Consider the following 21,483-nt stretch of genomic DNA (forward strand, 5'->3'; position numbering starts at 1 on the left):
CCGCCGTGGCAGAGATTCTCCGCCACCCGGGAAGTGGCGGCGGCAGGAATCTCGCCACTCCGATCGGAGAGGCCCCTGCGGTGATTCTCCCGCCACCGAGGTTTGAACCACCTCTGGAACGGCGGGATCAGCGGCGCGAGCGGGTCCCGGGGTCCTGGGGGCGATCGAACCCCGGGGGGTGCCCCCACGGTGGCCTATCCCGCGATCGGGGCCCCCCGCTCAGACTCCGGGCCAGAGCCCTGGGTGCACTCTTTCTCCTCCGCGGCTGCCACGGCCTCCGCCATGGCGGAAGCGGAAGAGAACCCCACATCGCGCATGCGCCGGCAGTGACGCCATCGGCCAGCTGCCGCTGACGTCACTGCCGGCGCATGCGCCGACCGGTGAATGCCTTTCGGCCAGCCCCGCTGCCGGGGGCGGCGGTTATTTGCGCCAGTCTTCTGGTGCAAACCGCTCCGGCGCGGGGCTGGCCCCCAAAGGTGGGGAGAATTCCCCACCTTTGGGGAGGCCCGACCCCTGAGTGGTTGGCGCTACTCCCCGACGCCGGCACCCTCCGTCACGCCGGGTAGGGGAGAATCCCGCCCCGGACGTGATGACCACACCACAGGATTTGAAGCCGATTGTAGCCCACGAGTGGTCAGGGTCATGACAGGGTAGTATCCTGGTGCTTCGCCCTGGCACCCAGACACTGCCAGGGGGAACTGCCAAGTGGTGGAGTCTAAAGTGGTGGGGCCTGAAGAGGACATGGCATTAGGGGGCAGTGAATGAGGGGGGATGGCATTTGGCAACCCCATGCGGACTGCCACTGGCTAATTTGCATATCAAACACCCCTTCAAATAACTGCACTGATCAATCCCATATCATTATTTTATTTTGTCCCAATTTCATTCTCTAATCTTAACCTTCCTCAATTCTTAACATTGGGAATAGGAAGTATATCTTATAATAAATGAGGCACTGACTAAACATTAAAAACGATAAAACTGACTATATTTGCCAATTTTTATTTTGAGGTTTCTTATAAAAGTACCTCAAGCAATTTGAAAGTCACATCAGTATACAGACTTATAAAGTAGATTGTTCTACTTTGCAGAGCGCTAAAAACAAGCAAATGGTATGTATGGATCTCACAAAGTAGCTTAAATATTAGAAACTAAGCAAATCTGCAATAATAAGAAATTATCATGAAAGCTTCAGTATTTGGGACATGGAAAATTTATTTTCTGTTGCTTTACTCTGGAACTTGGTTTTCTAGAGGCCTCTGGTGCAATTGTAAATTACAACTAACATCTCATGGGTTGAATCATCTCACTTTTTCATGATGGAAGAAAGTTCTAGAAGCATGCTCTGAAAGAGAAAAAAATCTAAAAGTAAAGAATGCATTTCACCACGTATTTCAATAAATTTAAGAAGAGATCTAATAGAATGATATAGTTGGACCAGCGCTGGAGGAGGATCTGTTGCCCATTGTACCATTGGCTCTTTGAATTTTAAAAAATTCTTTCCCGGTATGTGGGCGTCCCTGGCTAAGCCATCATTTGTTGCTCATCCCTAATTATCCTTGAGAAGCTGTTGATGTGCAGTCTTCTTGAACCACTCCAGTCCATGTAGTGTAGTGCAGTGCTGTTGGGAAGAGAATGCCAGAATTTTAATCCTACGACAGTGAAGGAGCGGTGATATAGATTTATGTGTGTATGGTGTGTGACGTGGACGAGAAATTGGAGACCCCCCATGCTTTACTGCCCTTGTCCTTGGTGGTAGAGGTCACAGGTTTGGGAAATTTGTCAAAGAGGCCTTGGAAAGTTGCTGCAATGCATGTTGTATATAGTACCCTCTGCTGCCACTGTATATGAGTGGTGGAAGGAGTAAATATTTAAGTTGGTGATTGAGGTACAGACGAAGTGGCTGCTTTGTCCTGGATGGTGTTGAGCTCCTTGAGTGTTGTTGGAACTGCACTCATCCAGGCAAGTGGAAAGTATTCCATTAGACTTATGCCTTGTCGATGATGAACAGTCTTTGGAAGGTTAAGAAGTGGGTTACTCGTCTCAGAATTTCCAACCCCGACCTGATCTTGTAGCCACAGTATTTATATGGCTAGTCCAGTTCAGTTTCTGGTGGGGAATACCATTGAAGGTCAAAGAGAGATGGTAAGATTCTCCCTTGTAGGAGCTGATCATTATTTGGCAGTTGTGTGAAGTGAATGTTACTTGGCACTCGTCAGCCCAAGCCTGATATTGTCCAGGTATTGCCCACTTTGGGCATGGTTGCTTTAGTATCTGAGGATTCCTGAATGGGACTGCCCATTGTAAAATCAATGAACATTCTCACTTCTGACCTTATGGTGAAGGGGAGGTCATTGGTGAAGTAGCTGAAGATTGTTGAGCTAAGGACACTCCCCTGAGGAATTCTTGCAGTGATGTCTTAGAACTGAGAGTTATTCATTTGGTTATCCAGTTAGTCCCATTTCACTGCATTTTCCCCCCTTTTTGAGATATATCCAATTCCTTTTCAAAACTTACTATTCAATCTGTTTCTACAAATCTTTTAGGCAGTGCATTTCAGATCATAACCATTCATTGGGCATCGTAATTTCTCTTCATCTGCTTTCTGGTTCTTTTGCCAATTATCTTAAAAACATCCAACTAAAATTTCTATTTAGCCATGGACCTCATTAGTTATAAATGAGGCTTCTTGAATATTCAACTAGACAGTCACTACTATTTTGTCTTACCATCATCATTTTCAATCCCAATTTTGTATCTTGCCTAACGTGTAGGTTTGTTTGTCAGTATCCTTTACCCCCAACATTTGAAGTGAAAAAGATGTTCAGATATATTGAAGGGGAAACAGGGCCTGAACAGAAGCCTCACTTCGCTGTTGAACTCCCACCTCCAAAAGGTGATTAAATGTTTAGGCCGGAGGGGCAGCACGGTAGCGCAGTGGGTAGCACTGCTGTCTCACGGCGCCGAGGTCTCACTTTCGATTGCGGCTCTGGGTCACTGTTCATGGGGAGTTTGCACATTCTTCCCGTGTTTGTGTGGGTTTCGCCCCCACAATCCAAAGATGTGCAGGTTAGGTGATTGACCATGCTAAATTGCCGCTTAATTGAAAAAATGAACTGGGTACTCTAAATTTTTTTTAAAAGGTTTAGGCCAGGATTCTCCAGTCCCAGTTTGCCCCATCATCAGCAAGGATGGAGAATTTGGTGCCCAGTCAAAAAACTCCGGGCTGGATTCTCCGATTTTGATGCTCTGTCTGGAGCATGTGTCTAGTATTACGACCGAAACATCATTGCTGCCCGTACACCGATGCTCCGGCAGTGAGGGGCGGGCAGCCGCACCATTAAAGAGTCTGGATTTGCCTGCAGATACAGATGGAGAATTGCCAGGTCCGTGGCTGCGCATGTACACGGCTGTGTCCTGCAGCGGTCCTGTCATACAACATGGTGCTGCCTGCGTCCGGACCCAGCCTGCCAGATAGTGCCCCCCAGTATGAAAAATGAAATGAAAATGAAAATGAAATGAAAATCGCTTATTGTCACGAGTAGGCTTCAATGAAGTTACTGTGAAAAGCCCCTAGTCGCCACATTCCGGCGCCTGTCCGGGGAGGCTGGTACGGGAATCGAACCGTGCTGCTGGCCTGCTTGGTCTGCTTTATAAGCCAGCGATTTAGCCTTGTGAGCTAAACCAGCCCCCCCTTGCCACCCCTGGACCACCTCCCACCAGTCCCCCCAGCCACCGCTGAAGGCCCCTCCCAACCAGCGAACGGCTCTCCCCTTCACCGACTGTGGCGGCGCTGGGCACTGTCCGCAGCCGCCACGCGAGGTTGACAAAACCTCAGACCACATGTGATCCATGCCAACGAGTAGTTGGCCCTGCGGGGGCGGAGAATCGGGGGAGGGCCTTCAGGTGACATCCTGAGGTCATCCCAACGCCCTGCGGCATACACCGATGTCGTTTTGGAGGGGACGGAGCATCCGGATAACAGTGCCGCCCCATTCCTGTACCAGCCTCCCCAAACAGGCGCCGGAATGTGGCAAGTAGGGGCTTTTCACAGTAACTTAATTGAAGCCTACTTGTGACAATAAGCGATTTTCATTTCATTCATTTTCATTTAATTTCGTCGTCAAAAGAGATTCTCTGGCCAATCGCCGAATGCGATTTTGGCATCGACAATCGGAAAATCCCGCCCTCCATTTACTGCAGCGTGACCGGAGAATCCCGCCTACCTGATGGAGAATTCCGGCCTTGTAGTAAAATAGCACATGGGAAATGTAAATTTATTCCAACACGTGCAACACATGCAAATGCAAGGTGAAATTTTATTGTACTATTAACGAATAATAAATGCCATTTTTTTTCTTAAGTAGATCGTTAAAATTCTTTCTTAAATAATTATAATTCATAATTATCTCAGGAACTGCATTCTATATTTTTGGGAGGGATTCTCCAGAGCCACTAGCCAAAGGTATGAATCGTGATGACCCACTGAATTGGGTGTGAGGGCAAAAACAGATTTCTCGCCAGGCCTCAACCCATTGCGAGTCTCCCGGCCCTCCCCACCGGCCCCGGTGAGGTTCTCACACAGCAGGTGAGAGCATGCTAATAGCCATTTACATTCATCAAAATGTAATTATCAGGTAGGAAACCCGATTCACCGGCTCCTGGGATTCTCCAGCACCCCCCTGCAAGGAGTCACGTTGGCGTTAATTGGTGGAAGTCCTGATAAGCAGGGACCTGTCTCCTTACACTCCGAGTTGGGGGGGGGGGGGGGCAAGTGATTGAGCACCCTCTTTACCTGTGCCTCCAGGGTGCCAAGGAGGGGGGGGGGGGGGGGGTTCTTCAGGGGAGGTGCAGGTCGGAGAGGCTTGTGCTGGGCTGGTGGGACTCAAGCGGTGGGGGGGAACGGGGTTCTTTCCTGGAATGGTTGTCGTTTGGCTAGTCTTCATTAAACTACCTTTCAGCATGTTAATTTTCAGTTTAAAGTCTTCCTTCTGGTGTGTTAGAATCTCACAGCATGTCAATATCAATTATCTGTAAGACGAACATGAACGTCTTCCCTTTAATGTGGTGGAAATCTTTGCAGTGTTTTTATCAATCAATTTCCTGTCCTTTAACTTTTCCAAGCCCCAGTGCATGCTTAGAAGCCTAAAAACATTGCATTGTTTACATTCAATTTTGGGATCCATTGCCTTTTACAAGCCTCTTGATTGACAGGTACACGCAATTTTAAAAGGATAATTGGTGTTTATTTATATACCTCTACAGAGGTCTATTAACCCTGAAGTACTTTCTCTTTTGAACAGTTCTTGGAGGCTGTCTCTTTGTTCTGAAGAATTGCCCAGAAAGACCAGCTGTGGGGCGACACTCAGACAGTGCAGAGCCCCCCCCCCCCCCCCCACCTTATCACTCTGGAAGCAAGTAAAGGGTGGGTACTCATCCAGTTGGAGGCATTAGATGAACCCATAATAGTGTTGCTCACTCTTGATTATACATATGTTACAAAAACATTGGACTATGTTAGATGCCAGTAATTGGTTCCACAGAGAATCATCGAACTCCGAATAAATTGACAGCAGGTCAAGTGAATGTGGATTCCCTGCTTGCATTCAAAAGGATCTTGACAAGTTTCTGCATGTGGTAAACCTCTTTTGATGCGGCTAGTGTCTCCAGTCCCATGGTTACTTTTATTAATTTAGAGAGGAATATCCCCAGTGTTTATAATAACATTACATTCTTGATCCACCAAAATAAGATGGAACATACTATTGGGATCTTCTTTAGCTGAGTTACCTGTTCAGACCAGAGCAGTTCAGAAATGACCATCAGATTGGCCTTTGTATGTCATAGGACCCCAATTAGTATTTTAAATTGTTCTATACCTGATTCAGGTATTTCTCAAACTGTCTGTCATTGGACCCAGGGGTTTTGTTGCATATGGCAATGGAGCCATGGAAGGGTAGGTCACTGCCCAGAATTTTCAGAGAGGTGGTGCTACACTTCTGCGAGGCAATGCATTCAGTAATCTATCCTAATATTCAAACAGCATCTCAAAGCCTTTTTCGAGGTAGTCACGACAGTTATACTTACCATTGACAGTCTACGTCCTGAAGAAGTATGGGTAACAGGTGACCTCTCTTCTTTATACTTTGACTCAGAACTGGAGACATTTGTGGAATCTGGACTTCCAGGTCTGCTGGCCAATGCACTTTCAGAAATCATTTTTGATTTAGACCCAGTGCAGCTAATCTTCCTCATAGTGGAAAGCTGACCACATTCTTGAGCATCAGCAGATTCTTGATAGTCTTTGTAAGAACTAACTCGGCTCTGTTTACGGAGCGTATTATGGGTTGAGACTGAGATTTCCATTTGATTTGAAGGGTACGTTGTTAGTTTAGTTTGTTCCAATCCATTATGAATGCTATGACTGGTTTTTGAACCAATGTCATTCTGTTGGGGCTTTTTATAGACATTCGCACCACTAGATACCTGGTTCTGAATTTCTAAAGTTTGATGGGAGTGTTTCATTTGATTGGAATGCTGGACAACATGCTCATCAAGATACTGTCTTGTGTATTGCTCCAGATCTTGTAATGGATCCATTGAATAGTCTCTTCCAGCCTCATCGGTTGGTTCTTAAAATCATAACCAAAAATGTTAGCCATTTATTTGAGTTAAGTTAAAATGCATTTGCTTGCATGCAATGTATTAAAAATACTCTCTATTTGATATGTATGTATGTAGACAAGAATGGTACAATTACATGAAGCAATGTAGTGACTCTATTCTGCTTGCATGCCAGTTAATCTGTTGTAGCATTTTATTCAAAGTTCATGCAAACCTGCAAGTAAAGCACTAATGCTGAAAACAAATAGATCACTCCAACTTCATTTGATGCTGTAAATACTGAAAAGATCAAATGTTGGAAGCATAGAAATGGCAAGCTATCAATTTTTTTTTACAATAATATCTACTCTTAATTTGAAGTGGTTTAATTCAAATCATTAGTCCATTTGGTAATTTTTCAAGCAAAAAAGTCTCAATTGCTCTCTTTATTTCAAATTGCATTTATCAGTCCAGGGCCGAATATACTGGTGGTGGCGGTGGTGGTGGTGGTGGTGGGGGGGGGGGGGGGGGGGGGGGGGAGGCAATTTTCCTTTCTTGTGATTTCCACACTCGAATTATATGGCCAGTTTAGATGCATAGAATCTCGAGAGTGCAGAAGGAGGCCATTTGGCTTATTGCGTATGCACCCAACCCTCTGAAAGAGCACCCTAACCAGGCTCCCACCCTATCCCTGCAACTCCGTAACCACACTTAACCTGCACATCCCTGGACACTAGAATCATAGAAGTTACAGTGCAGGAGTTCATTCAGCCCATCGAGTCTACACCAGCCCTTGGAAAGAGCATCCCACTTAAGCACACACCTCCACCCTATCCCCATAACCCAGTAATCCCATCTAACCTTTTTGGGCACAAAGGGCAATTTAGCATTGCTAATCCACCTAATTTGCACTAATTTGGACTGTGGGAGGAAACCGGAGCACCCGGAGGAAACCCACGCAGACACGGGGAGAACTCCGCACGGTGCAGACAGTGACCCAAGCCGGGAATCGAACCTGGGACCATGGAGCTGTGAGGTAACAGTGCTAACCACTGTGCTACCATGCCACAATAAGGGCAATTTAACATGGCCAATCTACCTAACCTATACATCTTTGGACTCTGGGAGGAAACTGGAGAATAGGGAAGAAACCCACACAGACATGGGGAGAATGTGCAAACTTCACACAGTCACCCAAGGCCGGAATTCAACCCGCGTCACTCGTGTTGTGAGGCAGCAGTGCTAACCACTGTGCCATCATACTGTCAGGATTTTTACATTCATTTTTAACTATATTTTCTTTAGTTTATAATTTGTTGTGAAATGCTGTTTCATGAATTTGCAATGCAATTTCAGTAAGAGAAGATCCAAAAAATTAAGTTGGTTCATCACTTAATTGGAAAACTTTTGCTTCCATAGCTGAAGATGGAGATGATATCACAGAATGGCTAGCGCACTAAAAAAGGCCATTTGAAATGTGTCTGTGCTGGCTCTCCAAAAGAGCAATTTGCCGAGTGCCACTCCCCAGTCTTCTCCCCTTAGCCCTGTACGTTATTAATTTTCAGATAATAACCCAATTCCCTCTTAAATGCCTCAACTTATCCTGCCTCCACCATACTTCTAGGCAGTGCATTCCAAAACCCAACCACTCATCCCATGAAAGCGTTTTTCCTCATGTCCCGATTGCTTCTTTGTCTAAATACCTTAAATGCGTGTGTTTTTGTCCTTGATCCCTTCATCAATGGAACAGTTTTTTCCTTTTCCTGTCTATGTTGTCCAGAATCTTCATGATTTTTGAATAAAATCTCCTCTCAACCTTCTCTTCTCTGAGTAAAACAGTTAGTAGGTATATTGGAAAAGTTGGTACTAAGGTTTCCCTGGAACCATTTTGTGAATCATTTCTGCACTCTCTATTGCCTTCATATCTTTCCTAAACTGTTGCCTCCAGCGCTGGACACAATACTCTCGTCGAGACCAAATCAACGCATTATCCAGGTTGAAATGAAATGAAAATCACTTATTGTCACTAGTAACATAACTTCCTTGCTTTTACATTATGTGCCGCTATTAATAAAGCCTATGATGCTGTATGATTTATTAACCGCTCTCCCAACTTGTCTTACCACTTTTACGATTTATTACTCGGTCCTTTTGTTTCTGTACTCTCTCCGGTTTCGTCCCACAAGTCCCGAAAGACGTGCTGTTAGGTAATTTGGACATTCTAAATTCTCCCTCTGTGTACCCAAACAGGTGCCAGAATGTGGTGACTAGGGGATTTTCACAGTAACTTCATTGCAGTGTTAATGCAAGCCTACTTGTGACACTAATAAAGATTATTATTATTTTGAATTGTACTCTTTATTTTATATTATGTTTCTGCATTGTTTCATACCAGAATGAATCACTTCACATTTCTAATACTGACCACTGCAGGAGTCCACGACAAACCTTCCCCCAGTCCAATCAACATTCATTAACTGTCTATTTCCTGTCACTTAGCCAATTTCTTATCCATGTCTCTACTGTTCAATTTATTCCATGAGTTATAACCCTGCTCACAAGTCTGTTGTGCAGCGTTTTATCAAATGTATTTTGGCAGTTCATGTACACCACAACAGCATTACACTCATCAGCCCTCACTGCTACCTCATCAAAACACTCAAGCAAGTTAGTAAAATGTGATTTTTCCTCAATAAAGCCATGTTGGCCTTCCTTAAATAACCAGAACTGCGACAAGTGATGATTAATGTCCCGAATTATTGTTTCTAGAAGCGTCCCCACAGTGAGTTTAACCTGACTTGATTCCATTTGTTGGGCATAGCTTTTTTGTGAAATATTGACAAATAAACTGACTGAATACAGAATAACAAATGACTAATAATAATCTTTATCAATAATAATCTTTATTAGTGTCACAAGTAAGCTTACATTAACGCTGCAATGAAGTTACTGTGAAAATCCTCCAGTCGCCACACTCCGGCGCCTGTTCAGGTGCACAGAGAGAGAGTTCAGAATGTCCAATTCACCGAACAAGCCAATCTTTCGGGACTTATGGGAGGGAACTGGAGTGCCCGGAGGAAACCCACGCAGATACGGGGAGAATGTGCAGACTCCTCACAGTTAGTGACCCAGGCCAGGAATTGAATCCAGGTCCCTGGCGCTGTGAAGCAACAGTACTAACCACTGTGCTACCATGCAGCCCCTATAATAATCTTTATTAGTGTCACAAGCAGGCTTACATTAACACTGCCATGAAGTTACTGTGAAAAACCACGAGTCGCCACACTCCGGCGCCTGTTCAGGGTACACTGAGGGACTTCAGAATGTCTGATTCACCGATCAAGAGTGCCTTTTGGGACTTGTGGGAGGAAACTAGAGCACCCAGAGGAAACCCAAGCAGACACAGGGAGAACGTGCAGACTCCACACAGACAGTGCCCCAAGCCGGGAATCAAACCCAGGTCCCTGGTGTTGTGAAGCAACAGTGCTATCCATATTATGATATGATTTTTAATAGGATCTCACGAATGAATATTTTTTACATTTAAATCTAGCAATGGTGAAAACATATATCATAATATTTTGGCATTAAAATTTGTTCACTAATGTTTGAAGTGTAAGTGCAGTACCAATCAACAGGATTCACATACATATGAACATACAAATGAGGAGCAGGAGAATGCCAATTGGCCCCTCTTTTTTTCATAAATTTAGAGTACCCAATTCTGTTTTTCCAATTAAGGGGCAATTTAGTGTGGCAAATCCACCTACCCTGCACATCTTTGGGTTGTGGGGGCGAAACCCATGCAAACACGGGGATAATGTGTAAACTCCACACGAATAGTGACGCAGGGCTGGGATCCAACCCGGGTCCTCAGCTTCATGAGGCAGCAGTGCTCACCACTGGGCCAGCGTGCTGCCCCCCCTTCATTTGGCCCCTCATGCCTGCTCTGCCATTTAGAAAGATCATGACTGACATGCATGTATCTTCAACCCCACATTCTTGCCTACCCCTGATTTCACCCCCTCATTAATCAAGAATCTCTCTAGCTTTGCCTTAAAAATATTGTTCAGGAAGATAGTCCCGGAAACTCACAACCCTCCAAGAGAAAATATTTCTCTTCATCTCTGTCTGAAGTGAGCGACCCTTTATTTTTAAAAAGTGACCCCAAGTTCTCCGACAAGAGGAAACAGTCTCTGAACCATCAATATTGTTTCGATATTAAATGTTTTGATAAATTTACCTCTTACTTTTCTAAACTCTAGTCATAAGGCCAGAGCCTATTTCTAGTGTTAGTCTGCTAAATCTTCTCTGAACAACTTCTAATACTTATGCATATCTTCTTAAATAAGGAGACCAATACTGTACATAGTACTCCAGATGTGATCTCACCAATGTCCTTTACAACTGAAGCATAACCTCCCACTTTTGTAATAAATTCCTCTCACAAATTATAACATTCTATTAGCGTTCCTAAATACTTGCTGTACCAGTGTACCAGGTATTTGTGATTCATGCACTAGGATTCCCAGATCCCTCTGCACCTATGTGAGGAGAAAGAGATTGGTAATGACAAATGTAGGCCCCGTAAAGGCAGAAACAGGGGAATGTATAATAAGGGACAAAGAAATGGCTGAGCAATTGAATACATACTTTGGTTCTGTCTTCACAAAAGAGGACACAAATCAGATATCAGAAATGTTGTAGAATGAAAGGTTTAGTGAGAGGGAAGAACTGAGGGTGATCAATATTGGTAGACAAATAGTGCTGGGAAAATTGGTGGGATTGAAGGCAGATAAATCCCCAGGGCCTGATAGTCTGCATCCCAGAGTGTTTAAGGAAGTGGCTCTGGAAATAGTGGATGTATTGGTGGTCATCTTCCGGGATTCTATAGACTCTGAAACAGTCCCTGCAGATTGGAGGGTAGTTAATGTCACTCCAATATTCAAAAAGGGAGGTAGAGAGAAAGCAGGGACTTATAGATCAGTAAGCCTAACATCGGTAGTGGGGAACATTCTTGAATCCATTATCAAGGGCTTTATAGCGGAACATTTAGAAAGCAGTGGCAGGATCAGTCAGAGTCAGCATGGATTTATGAAGGGGAAATCATGCTTGACAAATCTGTTGGAATTCTTTGAAAATGTAACTAGTACAGTTGACAAGGGGGAGCCAGTTGATGTGGTATATATATGGTATATTTGGACTTTCAGAAGGCGTTTGACAAGGTCCCACAGAAGAGATTATTGTGCAAGATTAAAGCAGATGGGATTGGAGGAGTGTATTGAGGTGGATAGAAAACTGGTTGGCAGAGAGGAAACAAAGAGTAGGAGTTAATGGGTTCTTTTCAAATTGGCAGGCAGTAACTAGTGGAGTGCCACAGAAATCGGTGCTAGGACCCCCAACTATTCACAATATATATTAATGGATGAGGGAACAAAATGAAACATCTCAGAGTTTGCTGATGATACCAAGTTGGGTGGGAGGGTGAACTGTGACGAGGATGAAGAGATCCTACAGCAAGATCTGGAAAGGTTGAGTGAATGGGCAAATCAATGGCAGATGCAGTATAATTTGAATAAGTGTGTGGTTATTCACTTTGGAAGCAAAAACAGGAAGGCAGATTACTACCTGAACAGTTGTAAATTAGCAGAGGGAAGTGTGCAGTGGGACCTTGGTGTCCTTGTGCACCAGTCGCTGAAGATAAGCATGCAGATTCAGCAGGCGGTAAAGAAGGCTAATGGTATGTTGCCTTCATTGCGAGAGGTTTCGAGTACAGGAGCAGGGATGTGTTGTTGCAATTATACAGGGCCTTGGTGAGGCCACACATAGACTATTGTGTGCAGTTTTGGTCTCTTTTTCTGAGGAAGGGTGTTCTTGCTCTTGAAGGAGTGTAGATTACCAGACTGATTCCAGGAATGGCAGACTGTCATATGAGGAGGGACTGTTCTGATTGGAGTACAGAAGAATGAGGGGGGATCTCATTGAGACTTACAAAATTCTAACAGGACTAGACAGGGTAAATGCAGGGAAGATGTTCTCGATGGTGGTTATGTCCAGAACCAGGGGTCGCAGTATAAATTGTAAAAAGCTGAGAAAACAGCACTGATCACAGTGGTATACCACTCATTACATCCTGTCAACTAGAAAAAGATCCATTAATGCAAACAATGTTTCCTGTTAGCCAGCCAGTCATCAATCCATGCCAATATGTTACACCAAGAGCTTTTATTTTATGCAGTAACCTTTGGTGTGACACCTTATCAAAAGCCTTCTGGAAATCTCAGTATAGTACACCCACCAGCTTTCCTTTCTCCACAACACATGTGACTCAAAGAACTCTAATAATTTGGTTATACATGATTTCCCTTTCATAAAACCATGTTAACTCTGCCTGATTACCTTTCATTTTTCCAAGTGTACTTCTATAACATCTTCAATAAAGGCTTTTAACAATTTCCCTTTGACAAATGTTAGGCTAACTGGCCTGTGATTTCCTGCTTTGTCTCCCTTCCTTTGCTATCTTCCAATCTAATCGAACCTTCCAGGGAACTTTGGAAAATTAAAACCAATGCATCAACTATCTCACAAGTCATTTATTTTAAGATCTCAGGAGGAAGCCAATCCCCACCAGGAGATTTGTCAGCCTGCAGACTCAACAATTCATTCATTACCACTTCCCTGGTGATTGTAATTTTCCTAACTTCCTCCCTCACTTCCATTTCCTGATTTACAGCTATTTCTGGGATGTTACCTGTGTCCTCTATAGGGCAGGCCAATGCAAAATACCTGTTTAACTCATCCGGCATAACCCTACTTTTCATTACAAGTTCCCCAGTTGCACATTCTATAGCACCAATGCTTATTTTGTTAACTCATTCCTCATTTAAGTGTCTTATTTAAACTCTTACTATATATTTTTTCCAAACCTCGATATTTTACTGCTAATTTTCCCACCTCCTCTTTTTCTGGTGCATGTGCTGACTATTTGGTGGTTAGGCACCCTTCTAGTATGAGCTTTACCATGAATCTCATTTAGCAGGAGGTTCTATAGAGTAATGAACTTTCCTTTCTTCAATCTAGTTTTATCCAGAACACTGCCCAATACACATGATCAATTGGAAATCCAGATGTGGTGAATTGCAATTTCATTAGTGAATAAAATGAGGAATGGAGGTAGTTATCCATCAGAATACTATAATATGGCGAGCCGGTAATGGATACGTAATGGATACACCGACTCCCACAGCTACCTCAACTACAGCTCTTCACATCCCACATCCTGTAAGGACGCCATCCTAGTTCCTTCACCTTCGCCACATTTGTTTCGCTGATGCCATTTTACAAAACAGTGCTGCTGACATGTCTTCCGTCTTCCTTAATTGTGGGTTCCCGTGCACTAAGGTCGACAGGGCTCTCAACTGCTCCGACCCATCTCCCGCATCTCTGCTCTCACCCCATCTCCTCTCTCCCAAAGCCAGGATAGGGTTCTCCTTTTCCTCAATTTTCACCCCACCAGCCTTTGCATTCAAAGAATCACCATCTGCCAGTTCCACCAACACCAGCATGATGCCACCACTAAACACATCTTCCCCTCACTCCTGTGTCAGCATTTCACAGGGACCTTTACCTCTGGGATACTTGGGTCCACTCATCCATCATCCCAACACCTCCCACTCCTCCCACAGCACCTTCCCATGCAATCGATGAATGTGCAACACCTGCCTCTTTACCTCTGTCTGCTCACATGCAAAAACCTAAACACTCTTTCAACTGAGGCAGTGCTTCATGTGCACCTCCTTCAATCTGGTCTATTGCATTTATTGCTCCCAATGCTGTCTTCTCCACATTGGAGAGACTAAACCAAACTGGGTGACTACTTTGCAGAACACTTCCAGTTGATCCGCAAGCAGGACCCAGACCTTCCTGTCGCTTGCCATTTCAGCTCACCGTCCTGCTCTCATGTCCACATATCTGTCCGTGGCCTGTTGCAATGTTCCAAGTGAAGCCCAATGTAAACTGAAGGAACAGCACCTCATCTTCCATTTGGAAAATTACAGCCTTCCGGACTTAACATAGCGTTCAAAAACTTCAGACAGTGAACTCGCTCCTCCACCTTCACCCCATTTTTATTTCTATCAATTTATTTACATTTTTTCCATTGATCTGTTTTCCTCTCACCATTGTCCCCCTCCCCACACCCCACCCTACCTCACTTGGGCCATCTGTTCCCTGTTCCTTACGCTGCTTACCTTTTTTCTGCCATTAACACAGTCTAATCTCTTATTGTGCCACTATCAGTACCCTTCATAGCTTTGATCATTCCATTTACATTCCCTGTCTTTCTGTCCACAACATCTTTGTCAATGTCCACCTATCCAATCCCCCCTCCCCCCACAACAGTCCAAACCTGACCCAGTTTCCTGTTTTCTCCAGCTTTACATAGAACATAGAACATTACAGCGCAGTACGGGCCCCAAAGAGTAATCTGGACTCAAAATGTTAGTCCCCATCTGGCTCATCAGATGCTGTCAGACTTGTTTTTGTATCTGACTGAATACTCAGATTGCTCCAACTGACGGCACTTAGTCAACTTAACTTTTTATTTTTTAACTTGTAAATATCAAGTGTAAAAAAAAAGGCCATTCCTTGCATCTGAATATTTCTTGCAGCAGAAATAAAAAGTTTTGTCTATGCTTCTCTGCTCTAATACAGGCCTCACCTTGAACTATACTGAGCGATGTCGGAGTCAGCAAGATAGGGAAGTTTCCAGCATTCCCTTGCTGTTCTGGTAAAAGCTTATAACCACTCAGGGTCATTGGGACAAGTTCGTGAGGTGAGGAATTGGCCAGAATGCAAACTTGCGGCACCACAGAAGTCCAGTTCGGTTTGTAGATGCTGAGCTCTGACTCCAGGAAAAGCCCCTGTTTGATCTTTCTGATTCCTAAGTGAATGATTTCAAGTACATTCAAAAACAAAGAGGATGCGGCTATGCTGAGCATGAAGAGGATGAAAATGGTCTTTTCTGTGGGCCTCGAAACGAAACAATCCACAGTATTGGGGCAGGGCGATCGCAGGCACTTGTAGAGAGGATCAAGTCGAAATCCGTACAGGAGATATTGACCTACCATGAAACCAATCTCCATCGTCAATCTGATCAGTATCTGGAGGACGTAAGTGCGTAAAAGTGTACCTTGGAGAGGTGCCTTATTCACCTTGCGCTGCTCCTCCAACTTTCTCAGTTCTTTTTCCAACCTTTTGTGCTCTTCTATCATCAGCTCATTTTCTTCCAGTTCGGCTCGGATATGAGCTTTCTTCCTCTGCCTTTCTTTCTCGAGTGCCCTCAGCCGGTAGAGTGCGTGACCCATGTAAACCAAGGATGGCGAAGACACAAAGATGATCTGTAAGACCCAGTACCTAATGAGAGAAATGGGGAAGGCCTGGTCGTAGCAGACGTTCCTGCAACCTGGTTGCTCTGTGTTGCAAATGAATTCAGCTTGTTCATCATCCCAAACATCTTCAGCAGCTACGCCAAGAACCAGCATCCTGAAAATGAATAGGATTGTCAACCAGATCTTTCCCATGATCGTTGAGTGAACATGCACCTCTTCCAAAATGCTTCCCAGTAAATTCCAATCACCCATCTTCACAACCTCATTTCTTCTCACTTTGAAAACAGCAAACACGTCAACCTTTCCACCACAGAATCCTATCTAGCCACCCCAGTGCTCAATGTTGTTCTCTCTGCCTGTCCTTATTACTTGCTCTCAGCATTTATTTGCCAATCGATCCTTTGGGTTCGGGTCAATACTGTACACAATATGTGCGACCCATCCCCCAGTGAACACTGAACAATTGGAAAGTGAACTATTTCAATAAACTGTTTATTAAAAGCTCTGTACTTCAATTTTTGTCAGCTATTATTATTAAATGGTGCAACACAGGAGGAGGTTATTCATTTTAATCATTTTTGGTAGAACTATCCAATTAATCACTGTCCCCTGTTTTTTCGTCATTAAAGTTTAATTGTTTCCCTTCAAGTATTTACCAAACTGTCTTGAATGTTAGCATTGAATCTGCCACCCTTTCATGCAGGGTACACCAGATCATAAAAAAATTGGGCTGGATTCCCCGCTCTTCCAACTGTGTATTTCACGACAGCAGTGGGAGTCTCTACTCCCGTCGCCTGTCAATGGGATTTCCTATCGAAGCCCCCCGCCCCCCCCCCCCACTGCTGGCAGGAAACCTGTGAGTACAGGTGTGCTGCTGGTTGGAAAAATAAATCGCAGCGGCCAGAGAATTCCAGCCATTATGTCTAAAAAAAGGATTTCCTGAGGCTTCATGTGGTTCTGTGGTTAACAAGACTCCTGCTAGTGGAAGAAAAAAGGCTCCTGGTTACTTGTTCCATCAAAATTATTTATGATTTTGAAAACCTTTATCAAATTTCCTCTTAACCTTCTCTGCTGTAAGGCCAATCAACCCAGCTTCTCCGGTTTCTTCATATAACCAAGTTTAGTACCATTCCTAAATTCAGTACTAAATCTCATCATCCAACCTCTCCAACCTAAGAAGGCCTTGATATCCTAACAACATTGATAATAATAATCTTCATTAGTGTCACAAGTAGGTTTACATTAACACTGCAATGAAGTTACTGTGACAAGCCCCAAGTCGCCACACTCCGGCGCCTGTTCAGATACACAGAGGGAGAGTTCAGAATGTCCAAATTACCTAACAGCGCGTCTTTTCGGGACTTTGTGAGGAAACCGGAGCACCCGGAGGAAACCCACACAGAAACAGGGAACACACAGACTCCGCACAGACAGTGACCCAAGCCGGGAATCAAACCCGGGACCATAACCCGGTGATGCAACAGTGCTAACCACTGTGCTTCTGTGCCGCCCTGCCTACCTCAGGGTACCTTAAAGCACGCTAAATCAACAGAGGTCCTCATTTTTTTCACATCACTGGCATGATGCTACTATTGGAAGAAGAGCCATTGATTTGGATGAGAGTGAGATGTAGCATTCATGAGTTTAACGGAATATGAAAACGTGCATAATATATACATAGATACATAGAACATACAGTGCAGAAGGAGGCCACTTGAAAAATTAAATACACAATTTGCACAAGGAATTATGGCATGGTGTTTGGATATTAGTGAGTACATGAAACCCACAGTGTGTAAGATACCGAAATTCCAGAAATTTATTTTAATATCAATAGTACCATGAACAGTTTACCAAATTTACTACAACTTTACTTACTACAATTTACTACTTACAATTTACAAGTTTACTATAATTTACTACCACTGTTCAAGAAGTTGGCTCATCAGGAATGGACACCGAATGCTGGTCCTGCCGGGGATGCTCACATCTCACAGGGGAACAAAACAGATGTAACTGATGATTTCCATTTCAAAACATTTAATTAAAAAAATGATGAAAGAGTATCACATTAAAATACATATTATATCACGCTACGACCCTAAACTAAGTTCTCTTTATTGTTATTATCATTTGGGTTAGGTGTGAAGCATTTTTTAATTGAATATCTCAGCAGGTGTGTTTCTTTAGTTTTGGAGCTGGTTTGCCTTGACCAGTGGAGGAAGAATAAATACAATCGCAGGATTCAGACATAAAAATCTAGGCTGACACTCCTGTTCAGTACTGAGAGAATGTTGCACTGTTGCAGGTGTTGTGCTTTGAATGAGATCTTAAACCAAGGCCCTATCGACCCTCTCAGGTGTATGTAAAAGATCCCATGACAATATTTTGAAGAATAGCAAGGGAATTATTCCTGGTGTCGTGGCCAATATTTATCCCTCAATGAACATCACAAAAAATTGCTGTGGATCGGAGCTTGCTGTGTGCAAGTTAGAAACTGCATTTCCTTCTATAATAATAAAAATCTTTATTGTCGCAAGTAGGCTCACATTAACACTGCAATGAAGTTACTGTGAAAAGCCCCTAGTCGCCACATTCTGGTGCCTGTTCGGATACACAGAGGGAGAGTTCAGAATGTCCAAATGATCTAACAGCACGTCTTTCGGGACCTGTAGGAAAAAAACGGAGCACCTGGAGGAAACCCACGCAGACACGGGGAGAACGTGCAGACTCCACACAGACAGTGACCCAAGTTGGGAATCAAACCTGGTACCCTGGAGCTGTGAAGCGACCCACTGTGCTACCGTGCTGCCCTTTGGAGCAATGACGACACTTAAAAATTACCTCATTGGCTGAGGTTTGAGACAGTCTAAGATTGTGCAATACTGTATAAATGCAGACCTTTCATTTAAATACTTGTTGTTCAAAGCACTCTGATCATAATGATCCAACTTTATTAATTTAACTCACAAATTAGTTTCATTTTTAAATGATACATAAGGATTTTGGTCACAGTCTTGAATTACTGCAGTCCACCTGCTGCATTGGACAATGAGGAAGCTTGCTCGGCCAATTCCAAGGGCAGTTAAGAGGCAAGCATGCTGGTATGGGTCAGCAATCGCTTGCAGAGCAGGTAAGGATGGCAGATTTCCATCCTTAACAGCATTAATGAACTAGTTTTAATTCCAGATTTAAAAAAAAATGAATTGAATTTAAATTCTGATAGCTGACATGGTAGTGATTTGTACCCGTGTCCCAGAGTAGCCTGGGTTTCTGGATTACTAGTCCAGTCACATTATCACTACAACATTGTTTCCCCAATTGATTTTACAATGTCTAGAATTCAGAATTAATCTATAAATACTGGAGGCGACGGCAACAATACTGTAAGAGTCCCCAAGGCTGATGGGCTGTTCATTAGCACTGTTAATATGTCCCCATAAATTACACTCACTGCCTGCACAGCATTCTGGTACCAGGCAGGTTAGGGCATGAAAGCCTGCACTTATCTTGATTAAAATGTTTTGTTTTACAAATTATGAACGGCATGTACTTTTGTTCAGATGATTCCACCAACTACCTTTAAAATTTGGGATTATTTTTAAACAAACTCTTTCAGAATGTTTGTTTTTTCAGGGAACATGACCAGCAAGAAATCAATTGATTTGCAAACTCTGGGATATAGATCAATCGGTCATGTCCGATTTCATAGTTAACTGCTCGCGTGTTCCATTTGTTGAGAACACTCTTAGTTGTATTATTTCTATTGGCGACATCAATATTACAGAAACCTGCATAACATTTCTTGACCAATTACAGGATTGACTGCTTAATTAAGTACCTTGGTGTGATGAATATAATTGCCATACTTTATAGTCTGTACAATTGCCATACTTTATAGTTTGTATTTTTGCACTAATATTATTAAAACCTAGGTTAAAATGCTTACAGACGGTGGGCTGGATTCTCTGCAGCCTCTCACCGAAACCGTTTTTGGCACGGGGGCGGAGAATCCAATTTCACGCCGAAATTGGGCCCGGCGCTAGTCCGGCGATTCTCCGGGATTCGAAAATCGACATGTTCGTGGACTACTCCGCGTCGCTGGGGGGGCCATTGCCAGAAGCCCGCCCAGCGATCCTCCGCTCCCAACTGGCCAAGTTACCGAAGACATGGGGCGTGATTCTCCGATGCCACGTGGCATCGGGAAAGGCCGCTGGAAACACGGGGGGGGGTGATGTCTGAAGGCCGCGAGGCCCGAATGATGCCGCTCCGCGTCGTAAAAGGCCACAAGCGACGACAACAAGGGAGGGGGTGAAAATATCGGAGCCACGGAGAGCCGCCCCGAGGTTCGGTGATACTGACCTCGAGACCCTCCTCGATGAGGTGGAGCAGCGCAGGGGCATCATCTGCCCAAGACGAGGGCATCGCCACCCTTCCAGCGTCGCACGGGCCTGGCGTGAGGTGGGCACGGCAGTCAGAGCTGTGGGGCAGACCCCTCGGTCTGGGGAGCAGTGGCGCAAGAAGCTCCACGATCTCACCAGGGCTGCCAGGGTAAGTGCCATGAGGGTCCCCCCCCCCCCCCCCCCCCCCCCCCCATGTCCCTCATCACCCACCTCCCCCCCCGGGCACGAGGGGGAGGGGGAGGGGGGGGCGAGAGTGAGTGGAGGGTGGTTAACAAAGTTGTCACAGACCCACATGAGCGCTGCGACCCCCTGGAGAGATGCCATGGTGTAGCTGCAACATTCCCCCCAACCTGTGCCAATATCTGAACGCCCTGATGATACCTGCCGAATTGTGATGATCTATCTATGCTCCCCCCCCCAACAGGACAAGTCTGCTCACAACAACCGGGAGCGCAACAGAACTGGAGGGGGTTCTCCCATTCTGCACCCCCTGACAGTGCTCGAGCAGAGGGCACTGGACCTTGCTGGGGGATCTGGCACCCGGGAGGTCACGCAATGCGAGGTTGGAGGTGCAGAACCAAGTGAGACAACCCTGCATGACAACCCCGCCACCCCCCCCAGCCCATCCTCTGTCCCCTCACACTCTGCCCACTGGACCCCCCATCCTCTGTCCCCTCACACTCTGCCCACTGGGCCCCCATCCTCTGTCCCCTCACACTCTGCCCACTGGACCCCCCCATCCTCTCTCCCCTCACACTCTGCCCACTGGGCCCCCATCCTCTGTCCCCTCACACTCTGCCCACTGGACCCGCATCCTCTGTCCCCTCACACTCTACCCACTGGACCATCCTACGCCCGGCCGAGCGTGCCTAACCCCGTATTATTCTGTTCCCAAGGGCATGCTGACGAACGTTCAGGGCTGTCTGCTGCCACACACAGGCGACCATCCGCGACGACCACCGCACCCAGGGCTGCACGCCAGAGGGTGGCAGGAGGTTAGCCAGGAGTGCCATCCTCCCAACCCGGTACTGTCAAGCAGGACGCACAGAGGACGTCGACGCAGTCAACCGACTCACCTGACGCTGAAC

The 21,483-nt window shown here is 45.0% G+C and overlaps 1 protein-coding gene across 1 annotated transcript; it reads right to left on the bottom strand.

Moving 5' to 3' along the window:
• Positions 1–983: 983 nt before the first annotated feature.
• gja10b (gap junction protein alpha 10 b) lies at positions 984–16,361 on the bottom strand. The gene is made up of 3 exons (XM_038799592.1): positions 15,323–16,361; positions 6,088–6,632; positions 984–1,345 (listed from the first exon to the last, which is right to left on the bottom strand). Exons 1-3 carry the CDS (start codon positions 16,242–16,244, stop codon positions 1,307–1,309), a joined length of 1,506 nt encoding a protein of 501 aa, XP_038655520.1. The 5' UTR covers positions 16,245–16,361; the 3' UTR covers positions 984–1,306.
• Between the last annotated feature and the right edge of the window lie 5,122 nt (positions 16,362–21,483).

Source organism: Scyliorhinus canicula, chromosome 6 (genome assembly GCF_902713615.1).
Source record: "Scyliorhinus canicula chromosome 6, sScyCan1.1, whole genome shotgun sequence".
Classification (NCBI taxonomy): Eukaryota; Metazoa; Chordata; class Chondrichthyes; order Carcharhiniformes; family Scyliorhinidae; genus Scyliorhinus; species Scyliorhinus canicula.

What these genes read in the sequence shown, in the direction of transcription:
- gja10b (XM_038799592.1), bottom strand. Translation starts at nt 16,244, where the DNA reads ATGGGTGATTGGAATTTACTGGGAAGCATTTTGGAAGAGGTGCATGTT. An exon ending in ATCGCTCAGTATAGTTCAAG is followed by an intron (nt 6,633 to 15,322) that starts GTGAGGCCTGTA and finishes TATGATTTTAAG; the next exon opens with AACCAACCGATGAGGCTGGA. An exon ending in CAGGACGTAGACTGTCAATG is followed by an intron (nt 1,346 to 6,087) that starts GTAAGTATAACT and finishes TTTCTCTTTCAG; the next exon opens with AGCATGCTTCTAGAACTTTC.